The sequence below is a fragment of the Dryobates pubescens genome, chromosome 10 (genome assembly GCF_014839835.1).
Source record: "Dryobates pubescens isolate bDryPub1 chromosome 10, bDryPub1.pri, whole genome shotgun sequence".
Classification (NCBI taxonomy): domain Eukaryota; kingdom Metazoa; phylum Chordata; class Aves; order Piciformes; family Picidae; genus Dryobates; species Dryobates pubescens.
In genome coordinates, this window is record NC_071621.1 from 7,084,790 (window position 1) to 7,104,635 (window position 19,846).

The window sequence follows — 19,846 nt, forward strand, 5'->3', positions numbered from 1 at the left end:
GGAGTCAGAGCAAGAAGGTCGTGACTGGGAATCAAAGGATGGTTTTGCCTGGAGTAAAGTTAAGTTTGTACCAGTTTAGGAGGAACGAAGGAGGGTGATAATAGGAGGGTGAGAATTGCAGCTGTGGGACCTCTGGACAATGTGCTGCTTGTGAGCAGGCTGAGTTTTTGGCTGTCTTTTGTTGCAGCTTGAAGTGCAATCTTTCTCCTTCCTCTCTAGTCCAGGGGAATGGGTCATGAAGACAACTGTCACAAAAATGTATGGCTGCTGCAGGCTGCTGCAACAGCAATTTGCCTGGGTTCTGCACTTAGTACTAAAAGAGGTGCTTCAATCTTACAGATGGGAACAGAAAAATGCAGTCTTGGGCAAGTAATAATCTGTTTCTTTCACCCTCCATTCAGCTGTCCATAAGGTCCCAGAACAGTATTTTCTGGTGCTTTTTGCCTTTTTGGTTGGTTGATTGTTTTTTGTTTGGTTTTTTGTTCCTAGCATGTAAAGTGGGATGGGTGTTAGAGTGGCTGGGTCAGCAGGTTGGACAGCTGTAGATGGGGACTGAGAATTGTGGTGTGGTTGTGGAAAGTCCATGGCCACTGAAGTGCATCTGTTCAAAGCAGTAATCCAGAAAGGCAAAACAGGGAACACATGGCTTCCCAGCTCTGCTTTGGGAGACACATCTGGAAGTGGCTGGTTGCCCCTACAAGATGGGATAGCTCTTCTGTTGGGATTGTGCATATTTTGGATTGTGCAAGAATGATCTAACATGTTGCTCATAGAAAGCCAGGGTTGCTGCTGTTTCTGTCATTTTGGTTGGCACATTTCCCTGTAAGCCACAAACCATCCCGCTTACAAGTGCCTGAAGTGTTCTGCCCACAACTACAGAGTGTGGGGCTTGCATCAGTGAAAGATTCCCTTGAAAATTCCTGTGTTCTACAGGTAGGAGGCTGCGTTGTTAGTAAATAGATGAGGCTTGGCGCAAAAAGGCCTCTGGTAAGAGAGTAGTGCTGGGAAGTTCTCCTTGAGACAGCTGAAAACTGTTCTGATACAAATTTTAGTTCATGCACTTTGAACAAAGTTCTTCCTGTTCTTCGCTCCCTAAGACTGCATGAAACCCTGTTTTAATCAGAAGCTCACAGATGTTTTTTCCAACCCTAACAAATCCCTGATTCTGTGAAGGCCTCCGTGCACATTCATGACTTAAAATTTCCTTCAAATGAGCACTCCTCAAAGCAAGAAAACAGGTTTATCTATAGCTAACAGCTCTCCTTGTAGATATTGTGGGGTCTCTGAACAAAAAGCCATGAAGAGACAGATGTATTTCCTGCCCCTTCCCCCTTCATCCTCTCCTGATGTAAAACCTTCACAGTAAAATGACAGTGTCAGTGAAGAGTTTGCTGCTGCTGCTTAATGAATTTCAATTGGGTTGCAGATTGAAGGCTGATCTTTGCAATGACAAATTAATAACCCCTGCTGCTGGAGCTTTACAGCACGTTTTAGTGGAAGGATAATTATTGTCTGGGCTTTTTCCTTTTAAACTGGACAGCTTAATTTCTTGCTAATGCCGGAGCAAGGCGATACAAATGTAAATGTTTTTGGAACAAGCAGCATAATGCTACATTTTGGACTCTGAGGAGCTTGTGGCCTCTCCTTGGAGGTATGGTGAGCGTTTCTAGCGTGCATGTGACAATAGGGAGAAAAGCAGTAACAAAACACAACAATTAACCAGGAAGTTTTCTGTTATCTATTGTAAAGCTGCTGCTGCTTGTGCTGTCCTTCTCAGTGCCTGCCACTGTGGTCACCAATGTGCCTGGGGAAAAGAGTCTCAGTGTTTGGGGTTTTTCCTCATCTGGCTTAGAAGTCTGTGGAAAGAAGGGTTTCAGCTCTGCTCCTGCTGCAAGAGGACTGGGACCAGTTGCAGTTGGTATCCTGTTAGGGAGTCTCTATGGGGCAATGAAAGCAAGCCACAGTGGGGCAGAGATTAATGTCTCAGTGGCTGCCCATTGCCCATTCACCTCTCAGAGTGTGTGGTGGTGGCATATGTATGGCTTTCACTGCTTTGGGTTATGTAGCTAAGGAGGAATACTTATATTTTTGAAAATACAAAGAATGTTTAAAAAATATTATTTATTAAATGGTATTGTTTTAAACTGCTTTGAATTTGTGTTGCATGAAAAAGTGGTAATGCAGTAAATTAATTTGAAAACATGTAAATTGAGATTAGATGCAGACTCTAAACTTTTTTTGTAATCTCTGACAAATACTTGTGCCTTTTATAACTGGTTATTTCTAAGTTGGGAGTGTCTCTTTGAACTGCCTTCTGTGGCTTCTCTTATCTCTTTCTCTGAGTCACTACTCAAGCTTAGAACTGGCTCAGGAGCCTTGGCTCACAGATCTGTGCTTGGTTCAGAGGCCACATGTTCCTGCCTCAGAACAACAGTTTCTTCCAGGGCTGAACCTTCAGTTTAGGCTCTTCAGTAGATAGTGTGGTGTGGGGTTTTGTTTGTTTGGGGGTTTGTTGCTTGTTTGTTTGGGGTTTTTTGTAGTCTGTGGGTTTTCTTGTTGTTTTGAGTTAGGTTTTTGTTGGTTAACTATTTTTCCTGGAATTTAGATTCTAGGTGATAATACAGGGAGTAATTTTTCTTACTGGTTATCATTTTACCATGTCTTTATGATCATGTTTTTGTGGTTGTCATCTTGCTGATACTATCTATCCATCCCTCCAATTTATTTGGACAAACTAATCATTTTTTGAGTTACAACTCTCCTGTACGAATCTGAATCTATATGTGAAATGTAATAGTTCTTCAGAAATTAACTACTGAAATTCTAAAGCAGTCTTCTGTTGAAATCTCTTCACAGTTATATTTTTAATTACATTTTTCTATCTTAAACCTATTCTTTAACCCCCTCATCAGTAAGAACATGCATTTTTTTACCTTCTTTCCCCCCCCCCACTATTTCACTATACATATTACTATTTTGATCACACTAACACCACCTGAAATCAATTAGTTCCCCTAGAAAAAAACAAGAGCAACAGTTAGTCAGAAGGCATCTTCCACCATCCTGGACATCCTGTGGGTTTTTCAAAACCCAAGGCTTGTGAGAAGGTGAAGGTGCACACAGTACACATGCCCAGCAGTGCAGAGCCAGCAAGTTAATTTGACATTTGGTTGTGCACAGTGGTTTTGAATAATCTGTTTCTTTAAATTCAAAACTGTGCTTATTTTAAAAGTTAATAAAATACTTACTACAAAGATTTCTTTAATCACACACTGCTCTTTTTGCCTACAAGGAAGAATTACCAGGTTGTTCACTGTGTTTTAACTTCCTTATCTAAAATAACCCTGAGGCAATGACAAAGCATGACCTTGAATCTGCTATTCAGTGTGTCAGGCTTTGGATATCCCCAAAATTTCCTTCAGACTTCAAGAACTGGCATCACCTGCCTCGATTCCCACTTGAAAAATGACACCTTTTTGTGTGTGTGTGTGTGTATGTGTGTTACTGAAATGCAATGAAGACTTGTCTTGTGTTTATGCTGCTGAACATAAACTGCCAAACCAAAGGATGAATTTCAAAACAGCCTTCCCATTTTCTAAGTCTTGCATCTTCTGCAGCTCTGTGTCAGGCTGATGTGTGCCATGCTCGGCAGTGTTGCATCATTAGGAAAGTAGCTAAATAGATCAGCAGTGCTAAATGAGAGGCACTAATGGAGGTCTGGAGCCTTGCAGTCACTTCTCTGACCCTTCTTCAAGGGGTTGTGTAGTGCTGTTCCTCTGCACTCCTGTGCAGCAGTGAGTGGCAAGCAAATGGTATAGAGCATGGGTTACTAGCACTTCTGAAAGTGGTACATAATGTTTGATCTCATTTTTTTAAAGGTGCTCTGTCAGTTCTGGATTGGATGCAGTGCTTAATTGTAAGAAGGGCTGAAACTTCCTTATAAATTGCTGTCAAATTTGTAGGTCTGGACTGTGAAGTTCAAAGGTTGACTCGGTATTAGGAGCAACACTTTCTCCCTTGGTATTTCAGGCTATTTTAGGTAAAACTGTACAACTGTGATATCTGGATGCACACAAATGCTCTGTAGTAAAACAAGTTGCATGATAGCTACTATAGTATAGTTTATAATAATTATTATAATTTAATAATATTATTAGGTTTTTGCCTTGAAAAAACTTACAGGGCTTCCTTTCATCCTTCTAGCCAAATTTTTCTTCATCTTTGTTTCTTTGACTTCAAGCTGGTAAACATAAATCCTTTTAATGTATTCTTTATGTGTTTTTCAAAACCAAAACAGGCACTTTCCTCACCATCACCTAGCATTACAAGGAGGCTGGTGTCTAAGTACTCAGAATGTGCTGCTCTGCCTCTGTGTGGGCTGTGCTAAGGGGAGACAGGTTTTGTGTCAAGGTGAGACTGAGTCTTCCTGCTGACAGTGCTCCCCAGCTTGACAAACCAGTCAAGATTTGTTGTTGTATAATTTCCAACATTTTCTGGGTTTACATTAAAGAAAACGGGGAAGGACTGCTATCAGGTGCTTTATCTGCTGTATCACAGTATGTGCTTCTGTGCATTTATGTGGCGTTAACAGCAGTAGAACATTTTGAGTTCTGGCCTAGGGCAGTGGGCAAGTCAGGGTGAACAGAGAAAGTAAAGCAAAAAGAACTCTAAAGCAACAGAAATCCCCAAGAATGACCCAGGAATCACTAAAGGTTGCTTTTGGAGAAACTTTTGCAGCATGAAGTGCTTTTCTGAGAGGTCCCAAATATTCATGAGAAAGAGTATGAGTTGCAGCTGGAAAGGACCTCTGAAGGCAGTCTTGTCCACCCCTCTGCTCACAGCAGGCCCCCACAGCTTGGGAGTCATACTCACATGAGTATCAGCTATGTGCAAGGGTAGAGATAGCACAGCTTTTGTGGGTGCCCTGTTCTGGTGCTTAGCCATTGCACTGTTTGAAAACCAGGAAACCAAACTAAACTTACCTGACTCTTCCACCCTCACCCCTCCACCCACCCCACCCTGCATTTTAACAGTTTTGTTGTCTTTACTTATAATTACCGTGTGCTTCTCAGAGGAGTCTGTCCTTATCTTCCCCTGTCATCTTAGGAGATAGCTGCAAACAGCAGTAAGGTCTCTGCTGAGTTTCCTTCAGGCTGAAACATGGCTAGTACAAACTGTACTGCATAGTGAAAGATCCTCACTGCACAGTGCTTGGCCCTTGACCAGGAGTGTATGGAAGGGGCTGTATCTATACAAGGTTGAGTTCACAAATTGATTTAGTTCCCTGATTCACAGTTCAGGTTAACTGAAGGAACTCTGTGGAGTGTGAATACCTCTGGTTCCTGCAGGCTGCTGACCTCTGAAGCTCCTGGAAACCTCAGGGATACCTCTTCATCAGAGAACCGAGCTGACAACCACACAGAGCATGGCTCAAGTGCTTGTGGTTTTGTGTGCCTATCTGAATTCATATGCTCACTTCAGTGACTTCTGTACACACACAAAACAAAAAGTAAATATGCCATTTAAAGTGTTGTATTGTTAGGCTGGTGTTGATCGTGCCTGAAGTCTAATGTTTTTTATTAGCAGTATTGATTAGTTTTACATTAGGAAAAAAAACACAATCCCAGCTTTTTTATGCTTCATTTCCAGTAAAATGTTCTCTGTGTGTACCAGCTGTGTGATCAGCATTGTACAGGCATGATACAGGCTTTCTCTGTTAAAAGTGAGAATGCAAGTTGTGCAACTTGATGTTGCGACTGTCATCATAAACCAAACCTTTGAAAATGAGGTTTGTCTTAAATTTGGAGGTGTTTGTAGCCCATTTCTAGGCTGTTCTCTTGTGACAATCTTGCAGTAAATGACAGTGGCCCTGGATTAGTGGCCCTAGAAGTTTCTTTTTTGATGAGTCAGATAAACACTTGCTCTGTTGATCCAGATTCTTCTTAAACTCTTCAGCAGTAGAGACCTAGTGGTGCAGAAGTAACACAGTTTGTTTACTGAATATTCTGTATCTATTCATAGCATCCAGCATTCATCCTTCCCTTTGCTTCCAAATGAGCAGCAAAGCTACACTGAGTTTATGCTTAATAGCCTAGAAGTAAGTCAAAACTATCCAAATAGGTTTGTACATTGAGCAATACCAGCTGTCTCCTTTGTTGCTGTTTTTGTTCTGCAGCTGCAACTCTGGTGTTCCAGAAATGACTGAAACCAAGTCTCCAGAGGATGCCCTCGTCTTCTGTATAACACCTAATGGAAGGCATCTTCAAAAGGCATTCTGTATATCAGGCTGTTTGGTCTGCCTGAAAAGTGCTTGAGTGTTTAGGTTTTCTGAGACCTTAAAGCCTGACTATGTAAGCTTTGTTGATGTTGCTTTGTCAGGTGAGATGGGATGTAGAATCATCTAACAAGTCCAGTAACTTTTTAGTGTATAAAAGGCTTGATGTTAATTGGGAAATGAAAAATACTTATGCAAAGACAATTTCAAAAGAGGAAAAAAAAAAGGCATTAATGAGTTAAGGATTTCTGCAGCTTATGTCTGTCAGATGTGCCCAGTTGATGCATTTCTCTTTCATGTTCAAAATCTGGGGGTTTTGGGACTATCTGATAAATATAGTACCTACACCTTTGTGAGGTCAGGAAACTTTTTTTCTTCTTCCAACTCCTCTCTTGTACCAGATGCCTAGTGTTTTTCACTAATGAAGCTGACCATGCAGTTTGTCTTGTCTCATTGAGTATCTTCTGCTTTCATACCTGTTTCCTTTAATGACTTTAGCTTTAGCAACTTGACTGCTTCTGCTAGCCTCTTGCTTTGACATTGGTCTCAGCTGCACCCTGCTGCAAGACAGCAGCCTGGCTGTAGGGATCATTTTCAAAGGTTTGGTTTATAGATATAATTAGTATATTTTCAAAACTGGTTTTAAAATAACTGGTGTATCTTATTATGGGGGGGAAATGTGTGAGTGGATTCTGTCCAGTTGTATAATGTAATCACATCCAGCTCTCCAATTGCTGTTACTAATGTGGTAGCAATGGAGATTTCCTATCTGCTTTGCACTAAGGGACAGTCTCTGAGCCCCAAAAGCATCTATGAAGGGGGATTGTAGTGAGGCAGAGGTTGGTCTCTTTTCTCAGGCAACCAGTACCAGAACAAGAGGACACAGTCTCAGGCTGTGTCAGGGGAGGTTTAGGCTGGAGGTTAGGAGGAAGTTTTACACAGAGAGAGTGACTGCCCACTGGAATGGGCTGCCCGAGGAGGTGGTGGGGTCGCCGTCGCTGGGGGTGTTCAGGGCGAGGCTTGACAGGATGCTTGGTTGCATGGTTTAGTTGATTGGGTGGTGTTGGATGATAGGTTGGACACGATGATCTCGAAGGTCTCTTCCAACCTGGTTTATTCTATTCTATTCTATTCTATTGGTGTCTCACTCGGTATTAATAGCAGTGTGGACCTACCTTTGTGCCAGTACTATTTGTAAGCTCATCTGCAGAGTTTTCATTCTGGCTTCTGATTTACTGCAGGATTTCAGGCTGATGTGGGTTAGATCACCTTTTAAGTGACAGTCTGCCTGATGTGTTAGGTGAGCCTAGCTCTTCCTAGGTGAGAGGGGGATAAGAACAGCAGAAATCTTTGCCTGCTTGCCTGTATGACTTGATGAAGATGTCTGTAGTAATAACTGGTAACACAACTGGCTTTGAAGTGACCTGCTTGTAAACTGTCACTTCGTGCAGACCTGCATTTCCAATGTGTCCATTATGCATAGCTGTAAAATGCTCTGGAGTCATTAGGAATGTGCCTGCATAAACCTCCAAATTTAAAATGTCAGCAATTTGAAATCTCAGTAAGTAGATTTTTCTTGCTGAGAGGGTTTCTTCCCCGGGTGCTCTTTGAGTATGTACTCCTCTTTTCTAAGTAAAGTACATCTTAATCTTCCAGTTACTTTTTAATGATCCTGTGGCTGCTACATTGTCTTGATTGTAGAGAGAGGGCTGGAGGCAAGCTGCCTGCTAGTGTCACAGCTATTACCTGCTGTACTTTCTCTTGCAATAAAACTGTTTCTTCATTCTAAACCTGAAGAGAATTAGGTGTGTTCTTTCAGTTGTTGTCTTTTGGGATACAGTTTAGATGTTCTTTTGCACTGTGCCATCATGATAAGTCTGTCTGTGTGTGTGTGTTAGGATTACCTCATTTATTCTCTGGTTATTACCTGGCAAATTTGTTTACCATATGGATGCAGAGTGAGGGTCACAGGGAGCAAAGCCAACACTGACTACTAATTTGTCAACAAAAGGATTAAACATCCATCTTCATCTTGCAGTTGTCTGGAATGAAGGTTAAATCACAGATCAACCTAAGGCAACAGGGAAGCTTTTAGTAAGTGGGTGTCAATTTGTTTGCTTACCAGACCAAAACCACATTGGCTGTTCTTATACATTCCCTCTGCACAACTGGAGTCTTGCTCTTTTCTCAGTACATTGTAAAAGGAACAACAGTCAGTTAAAATCTTGTGTTTCTCCTGCAGCCTGTGTGGTAGTGAGAAAAGTTCCATTCTCCCCATACACACAAACCACAGCTAACTCAGTCAGAGAAGCAAATGGAAAAAAGGCTGTATTTTTACAAGCAGAATGAAATGCAATGAATATATACACAATATACAGTATTTACAGTATATATAAAAATATACAGGAAAGAACATGACACAGAAAACTCCCTCAGGAGGAGAATCCCCCTTGGGGTTCTCCCCCAAACCCCTTTTCCCCCTTCCTCCTTTTTTCCCAAAAAAGAGTAGAGAGAAAATGGGTATTAAGGGAAATTATGTTAGTTCAAAGCAGTTGTTAAGAGAGGGGGGAAAAAAGTTAGTTTTCTTATCTCATTAGTCCAAGGTCAGCTCTGGCAAGAACAGAAGAGAGAAACTACACAGCACAGAAACAGCCGAACAGACTGAACTGAAACAGCCTAAAACTGTCACACTCCTGGCATGGCCTTTCCATTAGGTCTCAAATTATTTTTTGTTACTGTTTGATGCATCACTTAGTGTTGGCTGAGTAATTTTCCTTACATTCATTAATCTCATGCCTCTTATAATTTTTCATTTTTTACCTTACTATGCTTTTTGTTTGTTTTATGAAGGGTGGACAACACTTGTAAAAGATGTAAAAGATCTTTACGTATGTCTTCTGAATTGTAGTTACAAAGTTTGCAGAGGATGCAGGTGACTGCACAGCAAGCATTGTTTGCCTTCTTAGAATTTCCAGCCAGAAGAAAAGAAGCTATGCCCTTGCTGCAGCCATAAAAATATATGGCAAACATCACTGTTTCAGCTCAGATATGGTTAGTGTTATTTACCAGCAATGCTGCACCTACTCAGTTCTGTCCTCAGGCAAGTGACATGTATTTGATATGCTCAGGGTTTAGCCTTTTGTGCAACTCACAGTTTACTTGTTGGAGGTGTAAATGAGGGTGAGGAAGACAAAACAGGATATGGAGCATTTTATTTGTTACTCAGGACTTCTCTTCCTTTGCATGAAAACTGACAGTAATTTATTGCAAGATGCTTATGATACATATATGTTGTACGGCTTATGTGTTATACCTTGGATGTTTTTCGAAACTAGAAGATTAGGTTCAGGAGTAGCATGTAGGGAGGCCTCTGGATGTAGTCTACCTGGACCTCAGCAAGGCCTTTGACACCGTTCCCCATAGCAAACTCCTGGCCAAGCTGTCAGCACACTGGGAGCACACTGCGATGGGTTAGGAACTGGCTGGAGGGCCGAGCCCAGAGAGTGGTGGTGAATGGTGCCACATCCAGCTGGCAGCCAGGCACTAGTGGTGTGCCCCAAGGATCAGTGCTGGGCCCCATGCTCTTTAACATCTTTATTGATGATCTGGACGAGGGCATCGAGTCCATCATCAGTAAATTTGCTGACGACACCAAGCTGGGGGCAGGAGTTGATCTGCTGAAGGGTACAGAGGCTCTGCAGAGGGACCTCGACAGGCTGGACAGATGGGCAGAGTCCAACGGCATGAGATTGAACACATCCAAGTGCCGGGTTCTGCACATTGGCCACAACAACCCCATGCAGAGCTACAGGCTGGGGTCAGAGTGGCTGGAGAACAGTCAGGCAGAGAGGGACCTGGGGGTGCTGGTCGACGGTAGACTGAACATGAGCCTGCAGTGTGCCCAGGCAGCCAAGAGGGTCAATGACATCCTGGCCTGCATCAGGAACAGTGTGGCCAGCAGGAGCAGGGAGGTCATTCTGCCCCTGTACACTGCACTGGTTAGGCCACACCTTGAGTACTGTGTCCAGTTCTGGGCCCCTCAGTTTAGGAAGAATGCTGACTTGCTGGAACAAGTCCAGAGAAGAGCAACAAAGTTGGTGAGGGGTTTGGAACACAAGCCCTATGAGGAGAGGCTGAGGGAGCTGGGGTTGCTTAGCCTGGAGAAGAGGAGACTCAGGGGTGACCTTATTGCTCTGTACAACTACCTGAAGGGAGGTTGTAGGCAGACGGATGATGGTCTCTTCTCCCAGGCAGCCAGCACCAGAACAAGAGGACACAGTCTCAGGCTGTGCCAGGGGAGGTTCAGGTTGGATGTTAGGAAGAAGTTCTATACAGAAAGAGTGATTGCCCATTGGAATGGGCTGCCTGGGGAGGTGGTGGAGTCGCCGTCATTGGAGGTTTTCAGAAGGAGACTTGATGGGGTGCTTGGTGCCATGGGTTAGTTGTTTAGGTGGTGTTGGATAGGTTGATGGGTTGGACACAATGATCTTGAAGGTCTCTTCCAACCTGGTTTGTTCTATGTATTCTAAATCAGCCTCATGGATTTTTTTTAACTCTCTTCCAGGACTGATAGTTGGGGTGATCTTGAGATATGGGACTCCCTCCACCAGTGGCCATGACAAGCCGTTCAGCTGCTCACAGGAGAGCAGGCCGTTTACAACCTTGCTGGTTAATGTCAGCGGGAAGTTCTTTGAGTATACGCTCAAAGGGGAAATAAGCCCTGGGAAGATCCACAACGTGGAGCAAAATGACATGTTGCGGAAGGTGAGAGGTGTCTTTCCTGTATCTATGCTTCCCTCCCTACTCTGTCCTATTTAAATGTTAGGTAGTATCAAGTGTCTGTTTTCCCAACAGTAACAGCACTTCAATGCGCGATTCAAAAGCACCTTCTGTATCACGTTGCTGCCAGCAGAACTCTGTTGCATGTATGCAGTGCTTTCCCAAAGCACTGTTCGAAGACTTGATGTACATAACATCTTTATTGATGATCTGGACGAGGACATTGAGTCCATCATCAGTAAATTTGCTGACGACACCAAGCTGGGGGCAGGACTTGATCTGCTGGAGGGTAGAGAGGCTCTGCAGAGGGACCTTGACAGGCTGGACAGATGGGCAGAGTCCAACAGCATGAGATTGAACACATCCAAGTGCCGGGTTCTGCACATTGGCCACAGCAACCCCATGCAGAGCTACAAGCTGGTGTCAGAGTGGCTGGAGAGCAGTCAGGCTGAGAGGGACCTGGGGGTGCTGGTTGATGGTAGACTGAACATGAGCCTGCAGTGTGCCCAGGCAGCCAAGAGGGCCAATGGCATCCTGGCCTGCATCAGGAACAGTGTGGCCAGCAGGAGCAGGGAGGTCATTCTGCCCCTGTACACTGCACTGGTTAGGCCGCACCTCAAGTCCTGTGTCCAGTTCTGGGCCCCTCAGTTTAGGAAGGAGGTTGACTTGCTGGGCAACAAGGTTGGTGAGGGGCTTGGAGCACAAGCCCTATGAGGAGAGACTGAGGGAGCTGGGGTTGCTTAGTCTGGAGAAGAGGAGACTCAGGGGTGACCTTATTACTCTCTACAACTACCTGAAGGGGGGTTGTAGTGAGGCAGAGGTTGGTCTCTTCTCCCAGGCAACCAGTACCAGAACAAGAGGGCACAGTCTCAGGCTGCACCAGGGGAGGTTTAGGCTGGAGGTTAGGAGGAAGTTTTACACAGAGAGAGTGATTGCCCATTGGAATGGGCTGCCTGAGGAGGTGGTGGGGTCGCCGTCGCTGGGGGTGTTCAGGGCGAGGCTTGACAGGATGCTTGGTTGCATGGTTTAGTTGATTGGGTGGTGTTGGATGATAGGTTGGACACGATGATCTTGAAGGTCTCTTCCAACCTGGTTTATTCTATTCTATTCTAAGTTGTGACCTTGGGGTCTCTTCCAACCTTAGTGATACTGTGATACTGTGATGACAGTGAAGACAGTAAGAGTATCTGTTTATGTGTATCAGTCTACTATAGGTGTCTAAGGTGAGCTGAAGTGAATCCTATTCTGGGAGTCCATGCTTCTGTTTGTCTGCTAACCTGTGCTTAGGGGGTGAAGAGAACCTAGTCTCACATGTGTGCAGGTCTTCTGTTCAGATTTAAGGCCAACACCAAGGTTTGACCTTTACTGTAGTGTAGTCTTTCGTGGATATCTGGAGCTTCTGCTGAAGTAAATGGAAGCAATATATAATTGTGATTCTGGAATACCAGTCTTGTATCTGGCTTAACTGGTTTATGGTAACTGCACTTCATGTACAGATATATGACTATCATGCACCATGATAAAAGATTTTTCTCCGGGGTAATTTCTTTTTGAACTAAAAAATTCTATGTTTGGAATTGCTGCAAGATTATTGTTGGTGCTGGATATGTAATGCCTGTTTTATCTAGGTGCTGTTTACTGCTAGGTGCTTTTTGCTGCTGTGTCTATAGAGCTGGCTAGTATTTTCAGGGCCAGCTTAGCTCTTTCAACAACCAAAAATAGTACTTGTCAGAAAATGACAGAGGAAAAAGGCCTGACAATTTGTGTATGTCTGTTTCTAATTGAAATTTCATGTTGTTGGTTTTTTTTTTTAGGTAACATTTGACCCAGAAGTTTTCTTCAACATTCTATTGCCTCCCATTATTTTTCATGCTGGTTATAGCTTGAAGAAAGTAAGTATAATAATTTTTGATGAGAATAGCCTCTTCCCTTTTCTCCCCAACCATGAGACTGCAGGTGTGTTTCAGAATTGCACTCTCCATTTTAAGCTGTTTCTGGGTGTTATTTGTGTTGGTTGTGGGGTTGGTTTGTTTTTCTTTAATGGCAATAAGAAAAATCTCATTTTCTTCATAGGTAGTTAAGTCATTGTTTTAAAAGAAAATACATGTGGTTTTTTTTCTATAGACATATGAAACCCTATTCAGTCTTGCTGGTTTGTTTATCCTTTGAACTTCGCCAGACGTTAAAGTCGGTTTCATTTAAAATAGCAGATGTCCAGCTATGAGTTGTTTTGGTCCTTCTCAAATATCCAAAATGTAGTAAACTATGCTGAGAAGTGGACCCAAGCCTGAATCCTAGCAGGGATGTGCGAGACCCTGAATGGCAGAAGGGCCCAGATTCTGCTTTTGCTTGAAGATACCATGGGTTGGCGCTGGTTCTCAGTATGCAGCTAACCTTCACATCTGTTATGAAAATACCTGTGTGGGAAGCTCCTATCAACAAGCTATATGTAAGATTTAATTCAGATTTAGCTTATTCAATTTTTTGAAGTCTGAGAGAATCTGCATTGCAGCAATGTAAGCATTTTTCTGAAACGGGAGGAGTGTTTCTGTGTATTAATAGAAGTGTAGTAATGTTCTGTGTGTTTTTGCACAGGTAATATAGATGGTCTTAAATAAGCATATAAATTTCTTTTTCCTATGCAGAGACATTTTTTTAGGAATTTGGGGTCCATTTTGGCTTATGCCTTTTTAGGAACAGCAGTGTCTTGCTTTATTATTGGGTAAGTGAACTCCATGATACCAGCTCCTTTCTATACTGAAGCTTAAGTTAATAAAATGTACGTTGAGCCTTCCAAATTTGTCTCAGTTTTGTTGGTTTGAGAACTTTTTGTCTGGAGGATAATGTAAATTAACTTTTGCTGAGCATTATCTCATTTCTGAACAATATAATTTCAAGAAACAGTCCTTGAAATGATATTGTCAAGTTTGAATCACTAGATAAGTTCACTGTACTAAAAGGTATTGTTAAGTTTTTGATGTAATGGTGCAGTTCAAGGCAAAACCTTGTTAGATTCTCACTGGAACTGACTTAGCTTGAATTCTGGATGTAACTTGTGATTTGAATTTTAGCTATCTAACTTTCAGACTAATCCCTTTCAGTACTCTATCTGCATATGTGTATTTGTATAGTTTTATGTGTCTATGTGCACACACTTCTGGTTTAAGATAGCTAGTCATGTGAGTGTACTTGTACACAATCTCTTACACCCCTAATTTTACTCTGTCTGATGTATGGACATTCTGAAATACAGAAATCCTGAATTGCATAGGTGACCTTGGTTTATCTCTGTTTCACTAGAGAAATACTTTGAAGGCTATTCTTGGCTGTGTACTGTGTTGGGAGAAGTGATACTGAGGGGAATTTTGAGCACAGAAATGTTGTCTTCAGTGGAAAAAGGGAATAACCTGTAGATTTTGTGTACTAGTGCAAAGAGATTTCATGCTTTGCTTACTGGTTTTAAATGTTATCTTCTGGATCATGTATCATTTGACCTAGTTCATAGGGAAAAGAAAAAAATTACTTTTGAGAGCTTAGTGATAAACTGTGGCAGTCCCACAGAGCTGTAGCAGACTAAGCCTGTCCAAAATGTTATTGCTTCTGCTTTTTCTTTGCTGGCCTGAAATGCACCAACTTGTTTGACTTGGACTATTTTATCCTCTTTCTCTTCAGGAATCTGATGTATGGGGTTGTGAAACTAATGAAGTTGGTGGGTCAGCTCTCTGGTAAATTCTACTATACTGACTGTCTCCTCTTTGGAGCAATAATTTCTGCCACTGATCCAGGTAAGCTTGCGGAACATATTTTAATAGCCTTCCAAAATAATCCTATTGCTAAGATTTTTTTTTTGGCTGCGCAGCACAAAGATATTAACAATGTTTTATTTTCAGTCATGTTGTGCTAGTATCTCTGATTCTCCTCTTCAAAATAAATACAAATTCTGAGTGTATGGAAAGCTGTTCTCTGTTGGCTTGATGTTGGACTAGTATGAGGTGATGGTATGTTTGGGGAGAAATGTAACTTTCCTGATCAAATACTTTAAAATACGTTGATTTCTATTTTTTTTCCCCAGTAGTTTTTTGGCTTAGTTTAAGGCTGAAAGTTGATGAAATAGTTATATTACCTGAATAGCAGGACTTCCTTCTTTAGCTACATTGCTTAAGACAGTGTAGAATTTGAATCAGCAGTGTGCTCAGCTGGCCAAGACCACCAACAGCGTCCTGGCCTGTATCAGGAGCAGCCTGATCAGCCAGCAGGAGTAGGAAAGTGATGGTGTCCTTATACTCGGCATTGGCGAGACCACATGTTGAATACTGGGCTGTGTTTTGAACCCCTCTCAAGAAGGACACAGAGTTGCCAGATAAGGGCAACAAAGCTGGTGAAGGGTCTAGAGAGCAAGCCTTATGTGGAGTGGCTGAGGGAACTGTGATTCTTTTGTCTGGAGAAGAGGTGGCCAAGGGGAGACACTCATTGCTTTCCACAACTACCTGAAAGAAGGTTGTAGTAAGGTAGGTGTTGGTCTCTTCTCCCTTCTATCAGGTAGTAGAACAAGAGGAAATGGCCTGAAATTGTGCCAAGGGAGGTTTAAATTAGATATTAGGGAAAATTTCTTTCCTGAAAGAGTGGTCAGGCATTGGAATAGGCTGCCCAGGGAGGTGGTGGAGTCACCATTCCTAGAGGTCTTCAAACGATGTTGCAGACATGGCACTTTGGGACATGGTGTAATGCCCATGGTGGTGTTAGGCCAACAGCTGGACTTGATCATAGTGGTCTTTTCCAACAGAAACACTTCTGTGATTGTAATTTAAAAGCAATATTTGAGGCTTTTAGGCTCTTTAGGTGTGGGCAATGTTTATTTTTCTTTCAGATGAACTTCATGATCACAGGATGTTAGGGGTTGGAAGGGACCTCTGGAGATCTTTGGGTTCAACCCCTCTGCCAGAGAAGGTCACACAGGAATGCATCTAAATGGGTCTTGAAAGTCTCCAGAGAAGTAGACTCCACAGCCTCTCTGGGGAGCCTGATCCAGTGCTCTGTGTCCCTTACAGTAAAGAAGCTCTTCCTTATGCTGAGGTGGCACTTCCTGTGCTGTAGTTTGCATCCATTGCCCTTTGCCCTATCACAGGGTGCAAGTGAGAACAGGCTGTCCCTTCCTTCCTGACACCCAGCCCTCATATATTTATATATATTTGTTAGGTCCCCTCTCAGTCTTCTCATGCAGACTAAATAGCCCCAGGTCTCTCAGCCTTTCCTCATAGGGCACATGCTCCAGTCCCTTAATCATCCTCGTATCCCTCTGCTGGACTCTCTCAAATAGATCCCTGTCCCTCTTGAACTGGGAAGCCCGGAACTGGATGCAGTGTTCTAGGTGGGGCCTCACCAGGGCAGAGTAGAGGGAGAGGAGATCCTCCCTTGATCTTCTGGACACACTCTTCTTAATGGACCCCAGGATCCCATTGGCCCTCTTGGCCACAAGGATAACTTGTTATCCACCAGGACTTCTAGGTCCTCCTCCACAGGGCTGCTCTCCAGCAGATCACCTCCTAATGTGTACTGGTGCGGTTTATTATTCCTTCCCAGGTGGAATGACTCTGTACTTATCCGTGTTCTACAAGTTTAAGCTGAAGAATGCTCTTCTGGCAAAGTAATTTGAGCTTTTGTCAAAATAACCTAATCATCCTTTGAAGTGCAGAAGACTCACTTAGGTGTCTCTGACAGATCAGTCTTGAGAGCTGGAGTGTTTTGGTCTGGGGTAGGTAGTGGTTTAGTATGAAGCCTGACATTCAAAACAGCTTGAGATGCCCAGTAGTGATTTGTGCAAATATGGGAAGTAGCTCCTTGTGACTGAGTTGAGCTCTCAACAGCTGATGGTTGGACACAATTTGTGCCAAATAATCATCATGTGATTTTTTTGAAGCTTATATATGGGAACATCTTCAAGACAGTGGTCTTTTTATTTTAGACTGAAGTTACTTGAAATAATGGCTGTAAATATAAAGCAGTCTTGGTCTTTTCAAACTCTGCACAAATGCCTGCTGCTGTGGCACAGTGTGCTTCGGGGATCACTTTGGATTATTAGCACTATTTTACAGTGCCCAAAATAACAGCTATGTCAACGGTCCCTGCAGCCTTTAAAAGCAGCAAGAGCTGTACAACTTTTTGTTGATTGCCTTATATGGAATGTGTTCCACAAAAAAACATAGAATATTAGGGGTTGGAAGGGACCTCTATAGATCATCAAGCCCAACCCCTCTGTAAAGCAAGACTACTCAGGGCAGGTCACACAGGAATGCCTCCAGACAAGTTTTGAAGGTAGAATAGAATGGAATAGAATAAACCAGGTTGGAAGAGATCTTCAAGATCATTGTGTCCAACCTATCATCCAACACCACCTAATCAACTAAACCATGCAACCAAGCACCCCATCAAGTCTCCTTCTAAACACTTCCCATGATGGTGACTCCACCACCTCCCTGGACAGCCCATTCCAATGGGCAGTCACTCTGTGTAGAATTTCTTCCTAACATCCAGTCTGATCCGCCCCGGCACAGCTTGAGACTGTGTCCTCTTGTTCTAGTGCTGGTTGCCTGGGAGAAGAGATCAGCCCCTGCCTGTCTACAGCCTCCCTTCAGGTAGTTGTAGAGAGCAAGAAGGTCTCCCCTGAGCCTCCTCTTCTCCAGGCTAAGCAACCCCAGCTCCCTCAGTCTCTCCTCATAGGGCTTGTGTTCCAACCCCCTCACCAACTTTGTTGCCCTTCTCTGGACTCATTCCAGCAAGTCAACCTCCTTCCTAAACTGAGGGGCCCAGAACTGGACACCGTACTCAAGGTGTGGCCTAACCAGTGCAGTGTACAGGTCTCTAGAGGAGGAGACTCCACAACATGTCTGGGTAGCCTGTTCCAGTGCTCTGTCACCATCATGGTCGCTTCTTCCCCGGCCCCTCTGTGTCTCCCTGGCTCCCAGAGAGAGAGAGGGTTAGAGGCAACCTAACCCAACTCGGTGCCTCTTGCAAGGGTGCCTGGGAGGGTGACATGGCTGTGGGCCTTCCTGGAGGAGCTGTGGGAGATTTAAACCCGGCAACACTGAGAGCAGAGGCTCTCAGACTTTGAACTGCGAGGGGATCCCTGTGAGCGGGGCTGAGAGGGAGGAGGGTGCAGTCAGACAGCTGGGAGGGCCTGGCCGTTAGTGCAGGCAGGATAACAGGCACAGGGGGAGCAAACAGGGACTGAGTGTACCCCAGGGGCTCCTTTTGAATTAGCTCAGTAGTTGGCATGAGCAGGGCATATAGGCGGGACACAAGGTGCTTCAGTTTTACTGAAGGCATGATGGTGGCTGCTCGGAGGAGGAAGATTGTGCTCTCTGCACCCCCCAAAATGGATATTGGCATCCAGGCCACAGGTTGTGAGGAATGCCACAGCCTTTCACAGGCAATGGGGGACAACACTGACTATGGGTGTGTGTGGTGTGAGTAGGTTTTTGACCTGCTCAGCCGGTTGGCACAGTTCTAGGATGAAGTGATGGAGCTCAGGGAAGAGGTGAGTAGGTTAAGAAGCATCAGGGAGAGTGAGAGGGAAATCAATAAACTTCACAAACTGATCTTTACAAATGCAGAACAGGAGTCAGTTCCTAGTGGAGCAGAGGATTCGATATCCTCTCATCAGCAAGCCCCCAACCTTCCTGCAGTAACTCGCATGTGCAGGATCAATGGGATCAGGTAGCTACCCGAAGAAACAAATGGTACAAGTGGAGCAAATGTGCTCCTTTAAGAAGCACACCACCCACAGTGCCCTTTCAGAACAGCTATGAGGCTCTGCAGGAGGAACTGGTTGTGAGCAAGGACAAGGGCCCATGAAGGCCAAAAGTGCCACAAAGGCCAGAGGTACCACCAAGGCCAACCCGCCTCAGGCCAGCCATAAAAACTGACCCTGAAAAGAAAAATTGAAGGGTCATCGCTGTAGGTGACTCCCTGCTGAGGGGAGCAGAGGGCCTGATATGCAGACCAGACCCACTTCATAGAGAGCTCTGCTGGCTCCCTGGGGCCTGGGTAAAGGATGTTGTAGGTAAACTTCCCACCCTTGTGAGTCCTTCAGACTATTACCCACTGCTGGTTTTTCAGATAGGTAGTGATGCTGCAGCAGTGAGAGGCTCACAATCAATTAAAAGAGACTTCAGGACTCTGGGACAGCTGCTAAAGGGATCAGGAGCTCAAGTTGTGTTCTCCCTCATCCCTCTGCCATTGGCAATGGATGAGGGAACGTTTAGGAAGACCCAACAGGTCTATTCAGGGCTCTGGGACTGGTTTCATCAACAGGGGTTTGGATTTTGTGATCACAGCTCAGTTTACAGGGGCACCAGAGCTGCAAGCAAGCAGTGGGCTGCACCTGTCCCAGAGGGGGAAAAGGATTCTAGGGCAGGAGTTGGCAGGGCTCATTGTACCCCACGATCATGGAGGTTTTGCTATAAACGCTGTGCAGAGAGGACTGCAGACCTGCCTTAAAACTGGTGGTGGAATTGCTTGCATGTAGGTAAAAATGACAAGTCTGTTTCATAGTTTAGTTTTAATTCTATGGTTTGATTCCTGGGTTTTGTTGCTTTAGGCCAAGTGGAAAGTCTGCATTGTCAGCTGACACAGTTATTCCTGAAGTCATTCAGTATGGTTTTCTCTTCTCTTTCCGTAGTTACTGTGCTCGCAATATTTAATGAGCTGCATGCTGATGTTGATCTCTATGCCCTTCTGTTTGGGGAGAGCGTGTTGAATGATGCTGTTGCCATTGTGTTATCTTCGTAAGTAACT

At 43.9% G+C, this 19,846-nt stretch overlaps 1 protein-coding gene across 2 annotated transcripts in view; it reads left to right on the plus strand.

The window, feature by feature from the left end:
* The window catches only part of SLC9A7 (solute carrier family 9 member A7), an 88,703-nt gene that overhangs the window by 26,770 nt on the left and 42,087 nt on the right, over positions 1–19,846 (plus strand). For both annotated transcript variants that reach the window (XM_054164615.1, XM_054164616.1), the window contains exons 2-6: positions 10,839–11,038; positions 12,868–12,945; positions 13,699–13,775; positions 14,726–14,838; positions 19,731–19,836. In XM_054164615.1, the coding sequence (XP_054020590.1) occupies positions 10,839–11,038; positions 12,868–12,945; positions 13,699–13,775; positions 14,726–14,838; positions 19,731–19,836 (574 nt within the window). The remainder of the gene's footprint in view (positions 1–10,838; positions 11,039–12,867; positions 12,946–13,698; positions 13,776–14,725; positions 14,839–19,730; positions 19,837–19,846) is intronic.